Source organism: Neopelma chrysocephalum, unplaced genomic scaffold (assembly GCF_003984885.1).
Source record: "Neopelma chrysocephalum unplaced genomic scaffold, ASM398488v2 Primary Assembly neopelma1_65, whole genome shotgun sequence".
Taxonomy (NCBI): Eukaryota; Metazoa; Chordata; class Aves; order Passeriformes; family Pipridae; genus Neopelma; species Neopelma chrysocephalum.
Window position 1 is genome coordinate 2,898,382 of NW_020897722.1, and position 16,644 is coordinate 2,915,025.

The following is a 16,644-nucleotide window of genomic DNA, read 5'->3' on the forward strand; positions in this document are numbered from 1 at the left end:
GTGGGGAAATGGGAGAGGGGAAAAACGAGCTGGTATGGTATCCTGGAGAGACCTTTTGTGGCTGAGCTGGCCCATCCCCATCTCTTGGGACAACCTGTGAGGTCTCTGCCCTCAAAGCCTCTGCCCAGAGCCTCCAGTCTCTGCCAGGAGTCCCTGCCCTGCTCTGGCTCCTCGTGCACGGGCACAGGCTGTCACCTGTTGTCCCCAGCGCCTGTTGCTCATCATCAAACCATCTCTGGGTGCATCTTTTCCTGGGGCATTACGATGAAAAAGCCTTTACAAGCTGCGTGGGCGCAGTCTCTGACCTGCTTTGCCTCACAGCCCACATGAAACTGTGGTAAGACGGTGCCTGTCTCTTCTCATATCACTTTAGTGTTTTAATTGCATGAACTGGAAGCTGCTGCTCCAGTACTTGGTGGGGGAACTTCGCAGAGCTTTAATCACTTGCTAAAAAGCTTTCAGGCTGCATTACCATCTCATGGCTCTCTGTAATGGAGAGTCTGTGCCCTGAGAAACCTTCAGAGAAATAACTCAGTCTCTGGATCAGGTAGTCCAGAGCTGCTGCAGTTTTTCCTGGTGCAGGAAGCAGCTAAACAAAGTGGAGCCCACTGGGGTACTGACAGGAGCTGACAGGAGCCTGTGACCACCTCCTTCTGGGCACTGCGCTGGCAGGAGGGACTTGTAGTCTCATGGTGGTCTCATGGTCACCCCAAGTGCCAACCTCTCCTGGAAAGTGTGCAGTTGGGAGAGCTCAGCCTGCAGCTCTGCAATGTTGGTTTTCCATGATTTAGTGCTTGCCCTGTGGCACCCACTCCCAGCCAGGCCTGGAGCCAGTGCCCACCTCACTTGTGCCTTGTGGATGCATCCTGTGCCACGGGCTGTGCTGGGAATAATGGGGGTGAGCAGCAAGGGACTGCTGTGCTGTGGCAGGACAGAGGAATGGGTGGGATGAGGGCTTTGTGGAGTCTGGGCTGCTCAGATGGGCAGAGGTGATGCTGCCATCCTGCCAAAGGGATTGCAAGTGATGGCATGGGGGTTAAAGACTGCTGAATAATCTGCTGGCCCAAGTGGAGAAGCAGAGCTGAGAACTGGTGTTTCATAGTATAGAAGAGGTGGTGAATGAGGAATGCTGGAGGGACTGGCCTGCTAAAGGCTGGAAGAGGGAAGACACCAGAGTGTGCCCTGTGTTGGGAGTCACCAACTAGCAATGTGGGTGCATGGTGGTCACCACAGCCCAGCACACCATTACCTGTCTGCCAGACCCTGCCCATGGGCTGGGTTTAAAGCCCTTGTGGGTTTAGGATCCCTTCCCAGGGCCATGTTTCCATCTGGGGCTGGCCTGGTGCTCATGGGCAGCACGGGGAAGGCAGTTCTGTGCTTTGTATCTCCAGCACTGCTGCGACGGGAACGTGACTGCAGGGAGGTGACGGCTAATTGCTGCAGCGAGTCAAGGACTGTTTAAGCAGCTAATTAATTCCTCCTAATCAGCCCTTGATCTGTTGAAAACTGCATGGCATTATCTCCTCTGCTGCAACACCTTGATAATTCCTGTCTGAATGGCCTTCACGGAGAACATATTTAAATAAACTCAATAGAGATTTCAGACAGATAGCAACTATAATTACCAGCTTGTACAAATTAAAACCATGGTTTGTTCTGTTCTTTTTCTCCTGCCTTTGCTGCCCAGAGCTCCTACTAATCATGTTCCTGCTGCCAGTGGCACGCCAGTCCCCTGGGCATTTTCTGCACATGCCTTCGGAAAGCCCGTGCCGGTGCCTGGTGCCGGGATGTGCCGATGTTTCGGATGAGCCTGCACGTGGGCACATGCCAGCCTTGGCTGGTGTCTTTCCTGTGCCAGGGGCTCACTGCCGTGCAGGGGAGCTGCAGGAGCGGCCCCCACACGCCCCTCGAGGTTGCCAGGCACTATCCTCCCCAGGACCAGTCCTGCAGTTTTCCCCCCCCGTCGCTCCTAAGGTTTGCAACCTCCTGGAAATATAGAGTTTTTCTCACCTAGGAGGGGCACAAGCATTCAGACATTTGGCCTTCAGTGGCCACAGGAGCCCAGGCTGGAGCTTTCAGTCATGGTGTTCAACCAGTGCTGTAGGTGCTTCCCTACATCACTTTGGCAATGGATTGCCTGCACTGAGCGCTGCTGGCTGCAGCAGGGCTTGAGCACACTTTGTTAGGAGGGGTAAGGTCAGGCCACACTCTTTTCCTTCATAGTCACTTGGGACAGCCAGAAGGGCTGGCTCCTCTGACATTTGGCAAAGGTCAGCCAGCCCTGGTGCTCGCATTTCCATTCCAGCTCGCTCTGCTTCCCTGCCTGCTCCTGGGAGCACCAGAGCCACGGTCTGGGTGCTCAGGTCTATCTTTTAGGTAAATGTAATAGCTGCGAGGAGGGTGGGTTTTCAGCATCCAAGCAGTGGGTAGCAGAGAGAAGAGAATGTTGCTCTGCTTTAATGAGGGATTACAGCGAATCAGAAAGCAAAAGTGGGTTTTTAATAACAGGAACAGGTCAGTGTCTCTGGTCCCCGTAGGTGGAATAAGGGTGATATCAAGTTTCCTGCCCATTCAGCGGGTTGTGAGCCAACTGGGGCACATCTTCCCCCGCGGGAGGTGCTCTCTGACCCATACTTGGACAATGAATCTTTTTATGCCAACAATTTGGCCAGGGCTGGAGCATCCCTAGAAGTGTGCAGAGCATCTCCCCAGGTAGACCCAGCATTTTGCAGGATGTGGACACATCCCCTCTACCCTGCTCCTGGGAGAGCTGGGAAACAGGCACTGGCCTTAACCCTTCAGTGCCTCAGTTTTCCTTGATTGAAGGGAGCTGCTAATCCATCCCAGCCTCCCAGCAAGGCTAAATTCACTAGCTCCTGCACGGTTTTCTTTGGATGCCATGGCAATAGGGCTGTGTGAGGACATGAAATGACTGATTTGCATCGAGATGCAAAATGTCCCTTTGTCCTGAGCCTTTGGGTTATCTGGTTTCTTTGCCCATTTCTGGGGCGAGCCAGATATAGCAGTGGAATCACACGGAAGAGCACAAAGGCTCTAATTCAGAGCTGGGACTGAGCAATTAAAATGTAGTGTGTTCCAAAGCCAGGTTCCCTGGATGGCAGACAAAAAGAATCAATTTCCTTCAAACAAATACTAAATATTAATGAGAGGCCGTGGTCTGCCATGCACAGGGAGCTGGAAAGAGCATTTCCTGTCGATCACTGCAGAGGCAGGTTCATGGGATGAAATTGCTTTTCGAATGGTTATTTGTGGCCTTTCCCGAGGTGGCTCAGGATGGTTTGCCAGCCCGAAAAAAAAAGAAAAGCAAACTCAGAGCATTTCCATTTTCCATCCAGGCAGGCACTGGGAATGCGTGCTGGAGCTTTCATTTTTGTTTACGCACTTGCCCGGGTGGTTGGGGAGATGGTCGGGATTGGTTACGTAGAAATCAACCCCGAATTTACGTCTAGAAGGAAGCAATTCCCTGGGAACATCAGCCAGCTGAGCCTGCCCCCGGAATGGCCTGCCAAAGGCAGAACATGGGACCCAAGAGCATCCCCAGCTTTGCAGCCACATCCGCTCACTGATTTATTTCAATAATGAGCATTGGGGGAAACATTAAAAAAATGAGTTACAGCACTCACCAAGTATCCTAAAGTGAAAGCAGAGGGCTGGGAGCTTTGGAAAAGGAATTTTTTCTATTGCTTTGACCCTTGGGTAAGTCAGGAAACCTTGTATTAACTCCATTTCCAAACTTGGAAGAAAAATGAAAAGGCTTCTTTCCCTACCTTGCCAGGACACACAGCTGTGGTGTGGGACTTTTCTCCCCAGTGCTGTGCTCACCCATGGGCAGCACAGTGCCAGCCTTGGCTGGGAGGGCAAAGATCACAGCAGGAATGGTCTCAGCCCTGCTCTGTCCCACACACAGCCATGGAAGCTGCTGGAAGCATTTTGCATCCGTCACGCAGTAAATAATAACATGTCGGCTCATGATTTTATAAAACCATTAAGGCAGCTGCGTAGCCGTGGGTCGATCGGGAGCTAATATTAGCTCGAAATGACTAAAATTAGAAAATTAGAACCAAGCCAGAACTAATTAGTTGTTCAGGGAATGGAACCAGAACCGGAACTAATTAATTGCCACTGAAATATCGCCGCGGGGCCCAGTGGGTGCCGCCGCTTCCAGCTCCGCACCAGCTTTGCTTGGGATGACTCCTGTGTGGGCTCGGAAAGGAGCCCAGAGTCCCATCTGAAGGCTGTGACAGCTAAATAAGAGTTGGCGGCTCAATCCCAGCTGTGTGATGCAGCACAGACCGGGCTGTGCTGGGAGCAATCCCATCGCAGCCGAGGCAGCTGCTGCCGGAAGGGCTCGGAAAAGCGTCCCCTTGCCCTGGCTGCCCAGATGTGCCTTTCCAAAGGTGAGGGTAATTACAGTGACCACCTCGAGGGCTCCCAGCAGCACACAAGCTCTTCCCTCTGATCCCAGCGACTCTGCCTTCTCCTTCAGCTCCAGCTCTGCCGCCACTGTGATGCTCTGCAAAGCTCTCTGAGCGAGCCAGGAGCTGCCATCCGTGCAAACGCTGCCAGAATAATTTCCAGGGAATTAGGAAGTTGGTACAGATAACTGGCACGTGGCTGCATTTTTCCATCTGCGACTCCGTCACCTGTATGGTCACTTCTTTTTACTTTCCAAAGGTGGTAACTCACCCTATATTTCTTTTTTCCTACTCTCTCAGCACTCAAACAGCAGCTCCGATTTTAGCAGCAGCATGACGCACGGTGTTTTAAATTCAATTTAGAATACAAACTATTTATACCAGCCAGAAAAAGGCAGTGAAGCAGCTCTCTCTGTCATGAGTGGATTTGTAATTTCGGAGCAATCATTGCATAACTAATTGAATCAGCTCTCAGCATGTGAAATCAGTGCCCTGCTTATCAGAGGTTTTCATCGTTCCCCCCTCCTGAAGCCATCAGTCCCCCTCCACCAGCAGCACTTTGTGCTTCTGCAGCAGCCTGGGAAGAAAGCGAGACCTGCAAAGCTGCCTTTTTCTGCTCAAATTGAGCCAATAAATTACCAAATACATTCAGAGTAGATGAAGAGCTGGGTTGCAGGTGCCCCCAAAAGCTGCCCAGGCTCCATGCGAGGGAGTGAAGTGCATTTGAAGCTAATCAAGTGCCAGCCGTGTCTGAGAAGCAAATTGGTGCCGAGATGTTCTGCTGACTCCCACTTCCTGCTTCATTGCCCAGGTGTGCTCTCCTTGGCTGGAATTTTGGGTCTGATGTCTGATCCAAACCTCCGGCTTGGCACCTGAAAATGGAGCCTAAGAGGGGCGATAAATATAGCGACAGCTTTCCAAGGGGTACAGGAAAGGCAGAGAACAAAGTATTTGTAAGGATTTTTATCAGCTGGGAGTGCAGGGCCTGGATTTGGTGGCTGGGGTGGATCTGGTCCTGCGGATTTTGGGAGCAGCTCCAGCCACCTGCATGCAGCAGCCTCCTAGGGTTAGAGGGCACTTCCTCATCTGTGGGGCGGTTTGGGCAGGGGCCCATCAGCATCTGCAGAACACAGAGCTGAACCTTGCAGCCAGGGAAAAGTGTGCTGTAAGGGATGTTAATGCCTCCTCAGGGATGCTGCCTGTGTACATGTGAGTCTCAGGCTGTCACTGCTGTGCTGGGATGGGTGAGGAGGGCAGATGAGCCCTAATGGCTACAACTGCTGAGTGCTAATGGAGGCCAGGCTGGTTCGGCTGGTACAAATGGAAGCAGTTCTCTGGGCAAGGCTGGCAGATCTTGTCTTGGGCAAGCTTGAGGGAGCACTTGCAAATTTTCTGGATGTGCACAGCGAAGGGTTCTTCCTGGGGTCAGGTATGATCCCTGAGACCCAGACTGGACATAGGAGGTGATACATCCCAGAAAATGAGAGCTGGGTGTCCCTGTGGTGCATCCCCTCAGGGATCTGTTTTCCTTCTTAGCAATGCTCTCAGCTTTGTTGAATACCAGGCGTCATATTCCCCAAAACTAATGTGTAGGGTGGTTTTTTTTATTTTTTTCCATCAGCCCGGGCCTTGATGCTGCTGGCTGACCTGGTGTACAAGGGCATGTGCAATGCAAGCAGGGTCTGGCATGGGTAGGAGAAGGAGCTTTCACCCCCAAACTTGGTTCAAGGCATGTCCCATCAGTGGCCTCCACTTGCTTCTTGCACAAAGCCACACAGACAAAGTGTCCCCAACATGTGAGGCCAAGGCTGTGGGATTCGGGCTCCTGGGGCAGCATGTGCCAGGCATCCCCAAGCACCCACTTTGTTTTCTGTTGTCTGTCCAGGTGGCCAGATTGGAGCACAAAACACGAGTGTTCAGCCGAGTCTTCGGCTCTGCACATGCTGCCTGTTACTGCCTGGGCGCCGTGATCCTGCTGCTGAACTGTGTGCGGAGCCACTGGTAAGGAACTCGCCCTACTGACGTGTATCTATGGAAAGAAATGCCCCTATAGAGTGGGGGGGATGAGGGATATTTGCTCTGCAGTGCCGAATCCAGCCCCAGTGCATTGCTTTTCCATGGTTGAATAACTCCAGTCAGCAGCAGATTTATTCCAGGGTTTGTAATAAAGACAAGGGATGTGGCAGGATGGCCAAACCCATCACTTTCACCAGCCATTGAGTGTCACAGGTTTCCTTGCTCTGCACCCTGGGGATGTTTCCTCTCCCCTGTGAGCAGCCCAGGTGACAGGAGGGCTGTTAGCACAGGATGGATCATATGTAACAGCAGGATTTTTTAATTTTCTCATAAAAATCGTAAACAAAATTAAAGCTGCTTTTAAGAAGCTGCAGTTTCCTGTGCAGAAGAGCAGGATTACCTGTGCACTTAGCAAACAGTCTCTTGAAACTCTTATCTGCCATCTCTAAACACTACCTGGGCTTGCTAATAGTATTGTATGGCTGATACACCGTACACCATGGGAATACGTCCTTTAGCGTTCCCAGTGCAGCAGAGAGGTTTTACTGCAGAAGATTTCCTCAATGCCAGCAATTTATCTGTGATCTGGTAGGCTTTATCTTCACTGCTGTTAGTCGAGACAGACTCACTAAATTCCCAGATTCAATTATACCAGGGTCAGAGCTAATGGGTTGTTTAGTACTCTGGGTAATTTCCCAGGCGCAGAGATCTCTGGTTGGAATTTGCACATGTATTTAAGAGCTATGCCTTCCTGGAAATGACACCAGGACCTGCCCTTGCCCTTCTATGTTTGTCCCAGCTACTGCTGATTGCAGAAACTGTAAGAAAGCGTGCAGTGAACAGGTCTGTAATCGAATGCAGGCAATTCAGAGGGCATGTGTATGTGCTGCTGATGTCTCAGTGACACAGAAGGCTTGGATTTCGCTGGGGAATGTCTCAACAGTCTCTTGCACAAATTACATAGTCATTTGTTGTCTGGGAAGCAATGCAAAGCCTTGTCCCTGCCTTTAATTAAAAACATGGGTGATGGAAGGACAGTCTCCATTCCTGCTGGCTCCTGGGTCAGTGAGGCTCGCTGGGTCACTGACAAAACACTGACTGGGAACTGCTGGGAGAGCCAAAGGGGCCTGGTCTGTCCCAGCACTATGTCCCACATTCCCCCTGTAGAGCCCTCAGAGCCCCACCAGGGCTGGCATCACTGGCTCTGTAGACTCACTGAGTTTGGCTCTGCCTGCACAGCACAGCAGTCGGGCCCTGAAGAAACAACAAGATCAATTCAGGGGGCTGGAAAAGCCCCATCTAGACCTTGGTTATGGAGGAGAAAAGATGGGGCAGCTCACCCCCAGCAGAACACAGATGAGATGCCAGCCCACCACAATGGGCCAAAGCCTTTCAGGTGACTGCAATGGGAGGTTGATTTTGCCCAGATGTTTCAACATGGTTGGGTTATTCTCTCGCCTTTCCTTGGCACTGAAGTTGGCCTGGGTGATGGCTAGCAGGCTTTGGAGGCTGTTCAAGCAAGGCAAGCTCTTAACTGTGGGAGTAATGGGACAGTTTCAAGGGGATTATCAGAGCAGCAACTGCTGGACTTATCCCAAAACACACCTGGGAGACTTGCTGCCTTCATTCCCAGCCCAGCAAGCCCTCCAAGGCTTACTGCTCAAGCCTGGAGAGCTTTTGCTTCCTGGGAAGGATTCATCCTGCCCCTTGCCCTTGCATGAAGATACCGGCCAGGTGCAAAGTGGGGTTCAGCTGACCAGAGGGGTTTTGCACCACACGGGCACCATCACCTCAGCGGGCAGGGACGCTGCAAGGGACTCGTCTCACCCGCTCTTGCTATTTTGTTTTTCCCTTCATTTTATTCTCTGAGTCACTTGTACTGGGCGTGCTGGTGGGAGCAGGTTTGCTGCTCCTCAGCCCCATGGAAGCTGTGCTTGGCATAATGGTCGGGATTGCTCGTGCAGAGCATGCAGGCTGCTGATAGCGAGCAAAAAGGCAGCCTCGGGGGTCCCTCCACCCCCAGTGCTGTAATCCAGCCTTTAAAACTCCTCTCTGCCTCCTCTGGGGACTTGTTACGTGGGTGGGGGCTGCCAGGGAGCGATGAGGAGCCCAGGGGATGTCTCTTTTGGTTTTAAAAACCTGCTTCCTTTTCACAACTGAATTTTTGAAAGGCTCCAGGCTGGGGGCGGAGGAGGGGAGGGCAGAGCAGACAGAAACTTCGGGAGTGGGTTGGAATTTCGACTGACAGCACCCGGGAGCTGGGCTGTGCGGCTGCTTCACCGCCCACCCCACGTGGGGTCTGTGCCGTGGTCCTGGACATGATGCTCTCATGCCAGCTTGGCTCCAAAGGGATGCCTTGCATGTAAGAAGAGGGATGTCTTTGTGCTCAGTTAAGCAATTAGGTGCTTCCCAGCTCTGAGCTTCATTATCAGCTTGCAATCATGGCTTGCAATTTGGAGTGACCTGTGACCAGGTGGGACCTGCCTAGTCAAGTGCACAAGACAAGCATCCTTAATTGCGTTGGTGCAATGATTATTTTCATTACAGCCTTTTCTTTCTGCAAGAAGCGGGGAACTTCCATCGCTGAGACTCTTATCTGTGAAAACAATTCCTGAACTTCTGAACCATCTGCACCACTTGTGCTGGCGGTTTGTGACTGTTATCTGTGTGACACGGGACGTGACAACCTTCACTGTCCTCCAGACTTGCATCCAGTGTCGGTCTCGCTTCCCTCACCACCTTGTTGATATCTTTCCCTGCATCAGCTCTACAATTAGTTGCTGGTGCTGCCTCTGAGCCCTTCTGTGCTGCCTTTGGCACACGTTGGCACACTGCCCACCTCAGGGCAGGTACGTGGGAACTTCTGAACTTCAGGTCTTGGGACGTTTCCTTGAGCTTAAAGGCAGCACCCACGTGCACACCCTGACAGGGGGTTGCAGGGGGTTGGGGTACCCAGGGCTGTGATGTCTCAGTGGGAATAAATCCCGAAGAGGCAGTGCCACTGGCAACATGTTCAGTGGTACCACACTGCTGGTTGGCCTGAAGTCCTGTATGTATTGCCTCCTGTGTGGATTTCTCACTTGGAGATGTCGCTTCCAGGAAAATAAATCCACCTTGGGATGGGGTTTTGCCCAGGAAAGGGGCTGTTTGTCATTGCCAGGTAGTGCCTCTCATGACTGAGTGTGCCGTAAACGGCATCAATCCCAGAACCACGTGGCCCTGTGTGCAGAAGTGACCAGGTTTGATGATGGGAATCGAGCCTCGCCTGCTGGAGCTGATGCCCCTCCGAGCCGCGCTGCCGGCAATCTCCAATGGCTGTTCGGGAAAAGCCCCAGGCAGCCGACGGCACCTCCTGCCCATGGCATCCGCATGAGGAAACCAGGCAGCTGAGATGTGAGGTGGGGGGAGAAGCTGCCACAGCCCCCAACTGACCGAAATAACACACACACACACACACCAGTGCTGTCAGAAAAGCAAAGTCATTATTGGCAAAAGAAGCTGTGAAGATGATGGCTGGGCTGACAATTGCCGGTGCTATCCGCAGGACGATTTCAGTGTTGTTGAGGTTGCTGTTTTCAAATGAACAAGATCTTTTGTTGCAGCATGCGCTGCTGGGCACTACCCGGTGGTTTTTATCCCCGTTGCCTCCTTTAGCTGAGAGGAACAAAACCTCAGGTGTGGGGATGAACCGAAATCCCGCACGGTGACTGTGGCACCTTGCAGTGGTGGCTGTTGTCACTGAAATCCTGGTTGCCTGCACCACCACTAATTCCTTACTGCCTGCTGGCCCCTGGCCCAGTTCTGCCCCAATTGCACTTGCTAGCCCCAGTTTCCAGGCTGATTTTTGGGATCAGGCAAAGGAAGCACTGCTGGGCTGCTCCCCGCAGCGACCCAGTTTGCTGGATGAGGTCTTTGTCCTCCTTTGCAGGAGAGGGATGACAAAATACATTTGCTGGGGGTCACCGAGAGAGGCCCCAGCAAGACCTAAAAAGCTCAGTTTCTCTCTTAGTACAATATTTCCAGGCTTTCTTCTTCATGTGGCCTTTGGGGATGTGTTTTGGGCTTGGTTTGTTAAGTTTCTGGTTGAATAAGTCAGCGCCTGCATATGCAAACCTGGCTGCAGGTCCTGTCAGTGTCTCAGCCAGAGGATCTGCTGCCGATTTCCTTCGCTCCCACTTTCTTCCTGGGATCCCACCAGCGTGACTTGTCCATCCCCACACTTCAGAACCATTTTGAGTGGTTTTCCAGTTCATGGGGTTTATTATGTGGTGAACAGGAAGACAAGAGATTCAGACTAGACATAAGGAAGAAATCTTTTATGAGGAAATGTTTTATGGGGAAACACAGGCACAGGTTGCCCAGAGCCACTGTGGCTGCCCCATCCCTGGAAGTGTTCAAGGCCAGGTTGGACAGGGCTTGGAGCAACCTGGTCTAGTGGAAGGTGTCCCTGCCCATGGCAGGGGATGGAACTGGATGATCTTTAAGGTCCCTTCCAACCCAAACCAGTCTATGATTCCCATGGAGCAGCAATGTAGTGGCTGTGCCTGAGCTGGTGCCTCTCTGTTTTGGGAAGTGTGGGCAGAACAATGCCCTCTTCCCTGACTGCTCCCATCCTGCCAGGAATTGTCCATATCTGCCAGTTTGCCCAGAGCAGAGCTGATGGATTTGGGCTTCTCCCAGCTGGTGGAGAGTGTGTGGCTCTGGTGTCATGCTTCACACTGGCAAGTGTGGGGAGATGTCAGGGGAAGCCCCATTTCCCCAGTTTCTCTCTTCCAAAGCTGGGGGCACATTCCAGGCCCCTCCCTGGTGGCAGCCATCCTCACGACAGCAGCCAGGTCTGTGATCAAAGTAGGTCGCAGCCCCCTCCCCCCTCCCCTGTGCTGGTACGAGGGGTGGATGCTCCTCACCATGGCAATCGCTCCGCTCGGCACATAAAGCAATTCCAGGTACTGGGACAAAGCATGGATTTAATTGATGTCCTCTTGGGTGCTGAGCTGCGCCACTGCCTTGTTGTGCAGCCAGAAATAAATGCTGTAACAAACGTGACTTAGAGGCACATGAAGGAAGGGACTGGCTGCACGACTGGATCTCTGACAAGGGAAATGCCCAAAACCTTGTCTGTCCCTACCAAGGAGGGAGAAACATGGCCAGGGAGGCTCCCTCACCATCAAGGAGCAGTTGTAGATGCTGGAATAATTGACGACTCTGTGCTGCTTGTCATGGCCCAGCACCATAAATGCTTAAAAGGTTTATTTACCAATTCCGAAAACTCCTGAGCGCATCATGTTTAATGCAAATAGAGAGTGTGTTTAGGAAGATATAAACCATTCCTAGAGGGAAAGGCAGTCCATTATCTCCGTGCAAACACCTCCTTCTCTAGCTGTAAGCCAAACAGCAGGGAACCAAGTGAGACATGCTGATGAGAATAACTAATGCAGGCCTATCCGACCATGGAAGGGAAGGATGTGATCATCTGGAGCAGGGGAGACAGCTTTGCCAAAACAAACCGTACCATGTGCTGGTTACAAAACTTCCAGTGCTGATTCCCAGTCAACCAGTTCATGCTCTTGAAGCCACCTTTGTTCCATGTTCCAAGACAGAGTCGAGTCACCAGCATCAGATAGAGGAGCCTCAAGGATGTGAGACAGTGTGAGTCCAGCTTATCCAGAGCAAGAAGCCTCCAAGGGCTGTCCTCTCACTGTGCCTCTCTGTACTCTGCCATCTCTTCACCAGGGCCTGGGATCCAGGCAGATTCCAGCTTGGCACCTGCCTCCCCAGGGATCAGCAGTGGTGACTTTTGATTGCTCTGAGATACTTCCCAGTGCTGCTGCCCTCTGGAGAGGTCCTGGCCAGATGTGGAGCCAAACCCCACTGCTGTGAAAGGCATTAGCATCCTCCTCTGTGTGACCAAAGAGCTCCAGAGCATCCCCAGGGATGTCACAGTGTGCTGTGAGTGCACAGGCAGGCCAGGATTCCTCAGGCAGACAGACACATCCCTGCAGGGGGATTGCTTTCCTCCCAAACCCAGGCAGTGCTGGTATCAGGGACATGGATTTTCTTGGCTTCTTCTTAGAGGAGACTTGTGTCATTTAAAAATAAACACTGGGGAAATGATGCAAAGGGGTGTGCAGCTGCTGTTGCTTCACAGTGCAGCCAGATTTGTGTCTTCCCATCAAAAAATGATTTTAAGCTAAGCCAGTGTGAGCCTGGTGATTGCAAGGAGCTGTGCTGGGTGCTTGAGGAGGGCCAGCCTGGGGACACCATTACATCACCTGGGGCCACACTGTCGTCCTCTGCCTGTGCTTGGCTCCCTGGAAATTTCCAGGGTGTAAATCACCAAGATGTGTTCTTGCTCACTCCCAGGCATGTTACATTTATTCCGTGTTTTGTTTCCTTGCTTCAGTCCAAAGCGAAGATTAAATGTCTTGCTCTGGGGTCCTAAAAACCTCTCAACAATGGAAAGTCCAGTAGGAACAAGCTCCAAGGAGAACAAGAAATATCATCAGGTCCCTAAACCACAGAGTTTAAATATTATCCCGGACTTGCTTGGTGCTTTGAACTTACCATCATTTGAACCTTCAAAAGATTTCCAGCTGCCTTTCCATCAGCCATGAAGGCAGGACTGGCTGTCTCTCTCAGTTTTTATTTGGGCAACAGAGAAAAAATCCAGGGATTTGCAGTGCTTAGAGAAGAGGGACATCAGGGAAAAAAACTATCCCAAGCCCTGCAGATAGCACCATGGAAGCACTTTCCAGCTGAGGAGCCCGGGACCGCAGGCAGGAGCAGCACTACTGGCCCGCCACTTACAGGCAGCAGTGGCCAGAGGCATGGGATAGCTGTTATTCCGCTTGAATTTCAGCCTCCAGGGTGCTCATTAAAAAAAGGCTCAAAGTTTCCTACCTCATGTGTCAACAACATGTGGAGAAACACTGTGTAGAGCTCTGCGGGTCTGTTATCTCCTCTCGCTGTTATTAATGGTGTTTTTTTAATCACAGCGTTGTCTCCTTTGTCACCGTGCGTTTGTGTCGGAGCCATGTGCGATGCTGAGCCTGCCAAGCCTGGCTCTGGGCAGAGTTCAAGGGGCTGAAGGGAGGGGTCACCATTATTCCAGTCACAGAGGAGTGTTTGGAAGGTCAGACCCGAAATGCCTGAGCCAGCCTGGAACGGAGGAGCTGTGTTCGCACTTGAAAACGCCTTGTCTCTCGTATTTTCCTTTCGCCGTTCCAATCCTCCCCCTGACTGTCAGGCTGCAGCCGTGAATCACTCCTGGGCACGTGGCTAACACATGAACGCTGCAAAATATTTTGATGGAGGGGAACGGGGGTGGGAGCACGAGATAATCCAGCCGATTGTTCCCAACCCTTCGAGTCCTGTGCCGAGGCATCGCAGGCTCCGGCATTTGCAAGGGCGTCTGTCCCAGAGCTCCCAGTCACTGGGAGCTGGGATTTGGTGAACGAGACAAAGGTGTCGATATCACAAGTCAGGGGGGTTGGTATTTCCAGGAGTGAGCAAGGGTTGTGAGTAGAAATAGCTGCCCCACGTCAAACCTTGGCTGCTCACAGGCTTCAGCTCCTTGCTTCTGCTGTTGGAATGCTGAGTAGGTCCAGGCGGGAAAAGGGATCCAGAGAAGGGACCTCCTCAGCAGCATTCTCTCCCAAAGCTCCATCTCTCAGGGAGAGGTGGGTCATGTTGGTAATGAGTTGCTGTTTTTAATGGCCCTTATTGTCTCTCCAACAGCTTCACAGAAGCCATGAAGAGACAGCCAAAGCTGGAGGGCTGGGACTGCCACTGGACCTATTACTCAGGCGTGGCCATCTTGGCTGTGGGGACCTTGTTTGTCATCTCCAGCTTCTTAGCTCTGGGATTCACTGGGACATTCTTAGGTGAGCACTAAAAGTCCAACAGCTTAACCAGAAAGTGCATTTAATCCTTGCAGGGATCTCTTGCTAGGGCAGAGTCCTGTAGGAATTCCCTTGTCCTTGCCTCCAGGGCTTTATGATGCAAAGCATGATCTAACCATGCAGTTACTTCACACGGTGCAGTGGTTTTATACAGCAAGTCCCATCACCTTCAGTGTTAAGCCTGAAAGTCTGGAGCACAGCTGGAGCCAGTCCAAACACCCTCCAGAAAAGGTGCAAGTGCAAGACCCCACGAGCAGCACCGGCACAGTGGGTGTGAACTGTCCAGCAGCCTTGCTCTGAGCACCCACCTGCTTGTCACACGTGCCAAGGCAGGATCTGATTTGCTCTTCCCTCTGCAATAAACCTGAATGTTCGTTGACAGATCCTTTTATCTGCCACTTTATGGCAGAAGGCATTTTCCACTGCGCCTGCTTTCACATTTAGAGTGTAATTCTGTTAGCGTTGTTGGCTTTAAAAACATGCCAGTATGTGTGGAATTCATAAAAATAAAGTAGAGACAGGAACAATAAATATCCAAGGGAAGGGGCAGCTCCCGCTGGCTGAAATAATCACAGCCCCAGCTCTGACACCACATTTAGGCTGTGCTTTTGCAAGTGCTTTACAAACCAAATTCAATTAGCTCCTGTGGCGTCGCTAGGAAGAAGAGAGGGACGTAATAAGCCTTCCTGGTTTCAAGTGGAGTTGCAAAGAAATGTGTTGAGTTGGCCAAAATCCTGCTGCCAGAAATAGAGCTCAGCAGTCCTGAATGCGTCCCCTCACCCTTCGTGTGCAGCCCTGTATCACACCCCTGTCCCTCAGCTACCGGGCACCAGCATCCTCCAAAATCACCTGCAGCCTCCCGGAGTGATGCTGTGCCTGTGGAGACATGTCCAGAGAGGCTGGGCACAGGAGCACCCGCCAGCAAGAGCTGCTTGAATGCTCCTGAAGTTCAGCCAGGTCTGGAGCTGTTTACGTAAAGCCTGATTCATCCGACCAGGAGGATCCACTGGACTTGAACTGCTGGGAGAAAGCAAACAAGTGAGTCAGGCTCAGCGTAAGCCGTGAGAGGGGCCCTGTCCCCTGGCTCTGTGTCCCCCAGGGCAGGGAAGGGATGGGTGTTGGTTGTCCATATGGGGCATTTCTGCTCCATCCACTCTGCCAGGAAGGCTCTCCCTGGAGTGTCCCGGGCTGAGGCTGCCCGGCCCCCAGCCTCTCATGAGGCAGCAGGGACCAGCTCCCTCTACCAGCAGTGCATGGCAGGTAACAGGGCAGAGCTGAGTCGGGGTGGGGACTTCACAAGACCACATGCTAGTGCAGCCAGGCTGGCTTGGGACCTCTGCACCACCGAGGCATGGCCCAGCTGGAGCCCCACGGAACATCCGTCCTTGGACCAGTAACAGCTTCTTTGTTGAGTCCAGGAGTCCAAGTCAGCAAACTCTTAATGGAGAATGCCCCTCAGCGTGGTTTCTTAACCAACCATGGGGAAGACAAGGGGTTTGCAGGTCTCCGAGGATCTCACATGGGATATTCTCTTGCTCAGGACTCACTTGGGACTGTATTTCCAACATCCTGCTGTATGCAGGATTTTAGTGCTGCGCTGGCACTGCGGGAGGAGCAAGGACTACAGGTAGCAAAGGGCTGAACTGCTTTGGCAAGAAGGGGCATCCAGCTGCTTCTCACTATTGATAGCTGAGCTCAAGAGAAGTTTTGAGAGAACCTCTGACACGTGAGCACTTCAAAAATTACCAGAACAGGATTTGACCCTTACTTTTTCAGTTTTCCTACAGCAGCGAGGGCTGAACCAGGGAGGGCACAGGGACCACATCAGGGCTGCCTGTTGGATTCCCTCCTTACAGCACATTTGAGCTTTGGAGCAGCTGCAGAACACTTTGTCTCTGAAGTGTGCGCTAAACGGTGCAGTGGGAGCCGGGTGAGTCACCCTTCTCCAGCAAGCCTTGCTGTGCCACCCCATCTCCTGAACAGCAGCACCAGCACCAGCCTCTGTTTGCAACAGCTGGATGCAGGTCTACCTGGCAGATCCATCTCCTGGTGCCCTGTGTCTGTGCCATGCCCGTGCTGGGATTTGGGCATCACTTCAGCACCCTCCACCTCGCTGTTTGCCCTGTTTCCCAAAAAAAACAGTGACAAGGGCTTGGAAATCCTGAGGCCGAGGGCACAGAGAGTCGGCTCTGCCTGCCTGAGCCCATCTGTTTTGTACCCCAGTTCTATTCCTTTCAGCACTGACCAAGAGTTCAAGTCAATCTGACTTGACCAAAGTCTGTTACTGGGCT

General features: G+C 52.2%; 1 protein-coding gene across 2 annotated transcripts in view; it reads left to right on the plus strand.

The window, feature by feature from the left end:
• Positions 1-16,644, plus strand: part of PEMT (phosphatidylethanolamine N-methyltransferase) — a 41,690-nt gene that overhangs the window by 15,795 nt on the left and 9,251 nt on the right. For both annotated transcript variants that reach the window (XM_027683705.1, XM_027683706.1), the window contains exons 3-4: positions 6,322-6,437; positions 14,190-14,335. In XM_027683705.1, the coding sequence (XP_027539506.1) occupies positions 6,322-6,437; positions 14,190-14,335 (262 nt within the window). The remainder of the gene's footprint in view (positions 1-6,321; positions 6,438-14,189; positions 14,336-16,644) is intronic.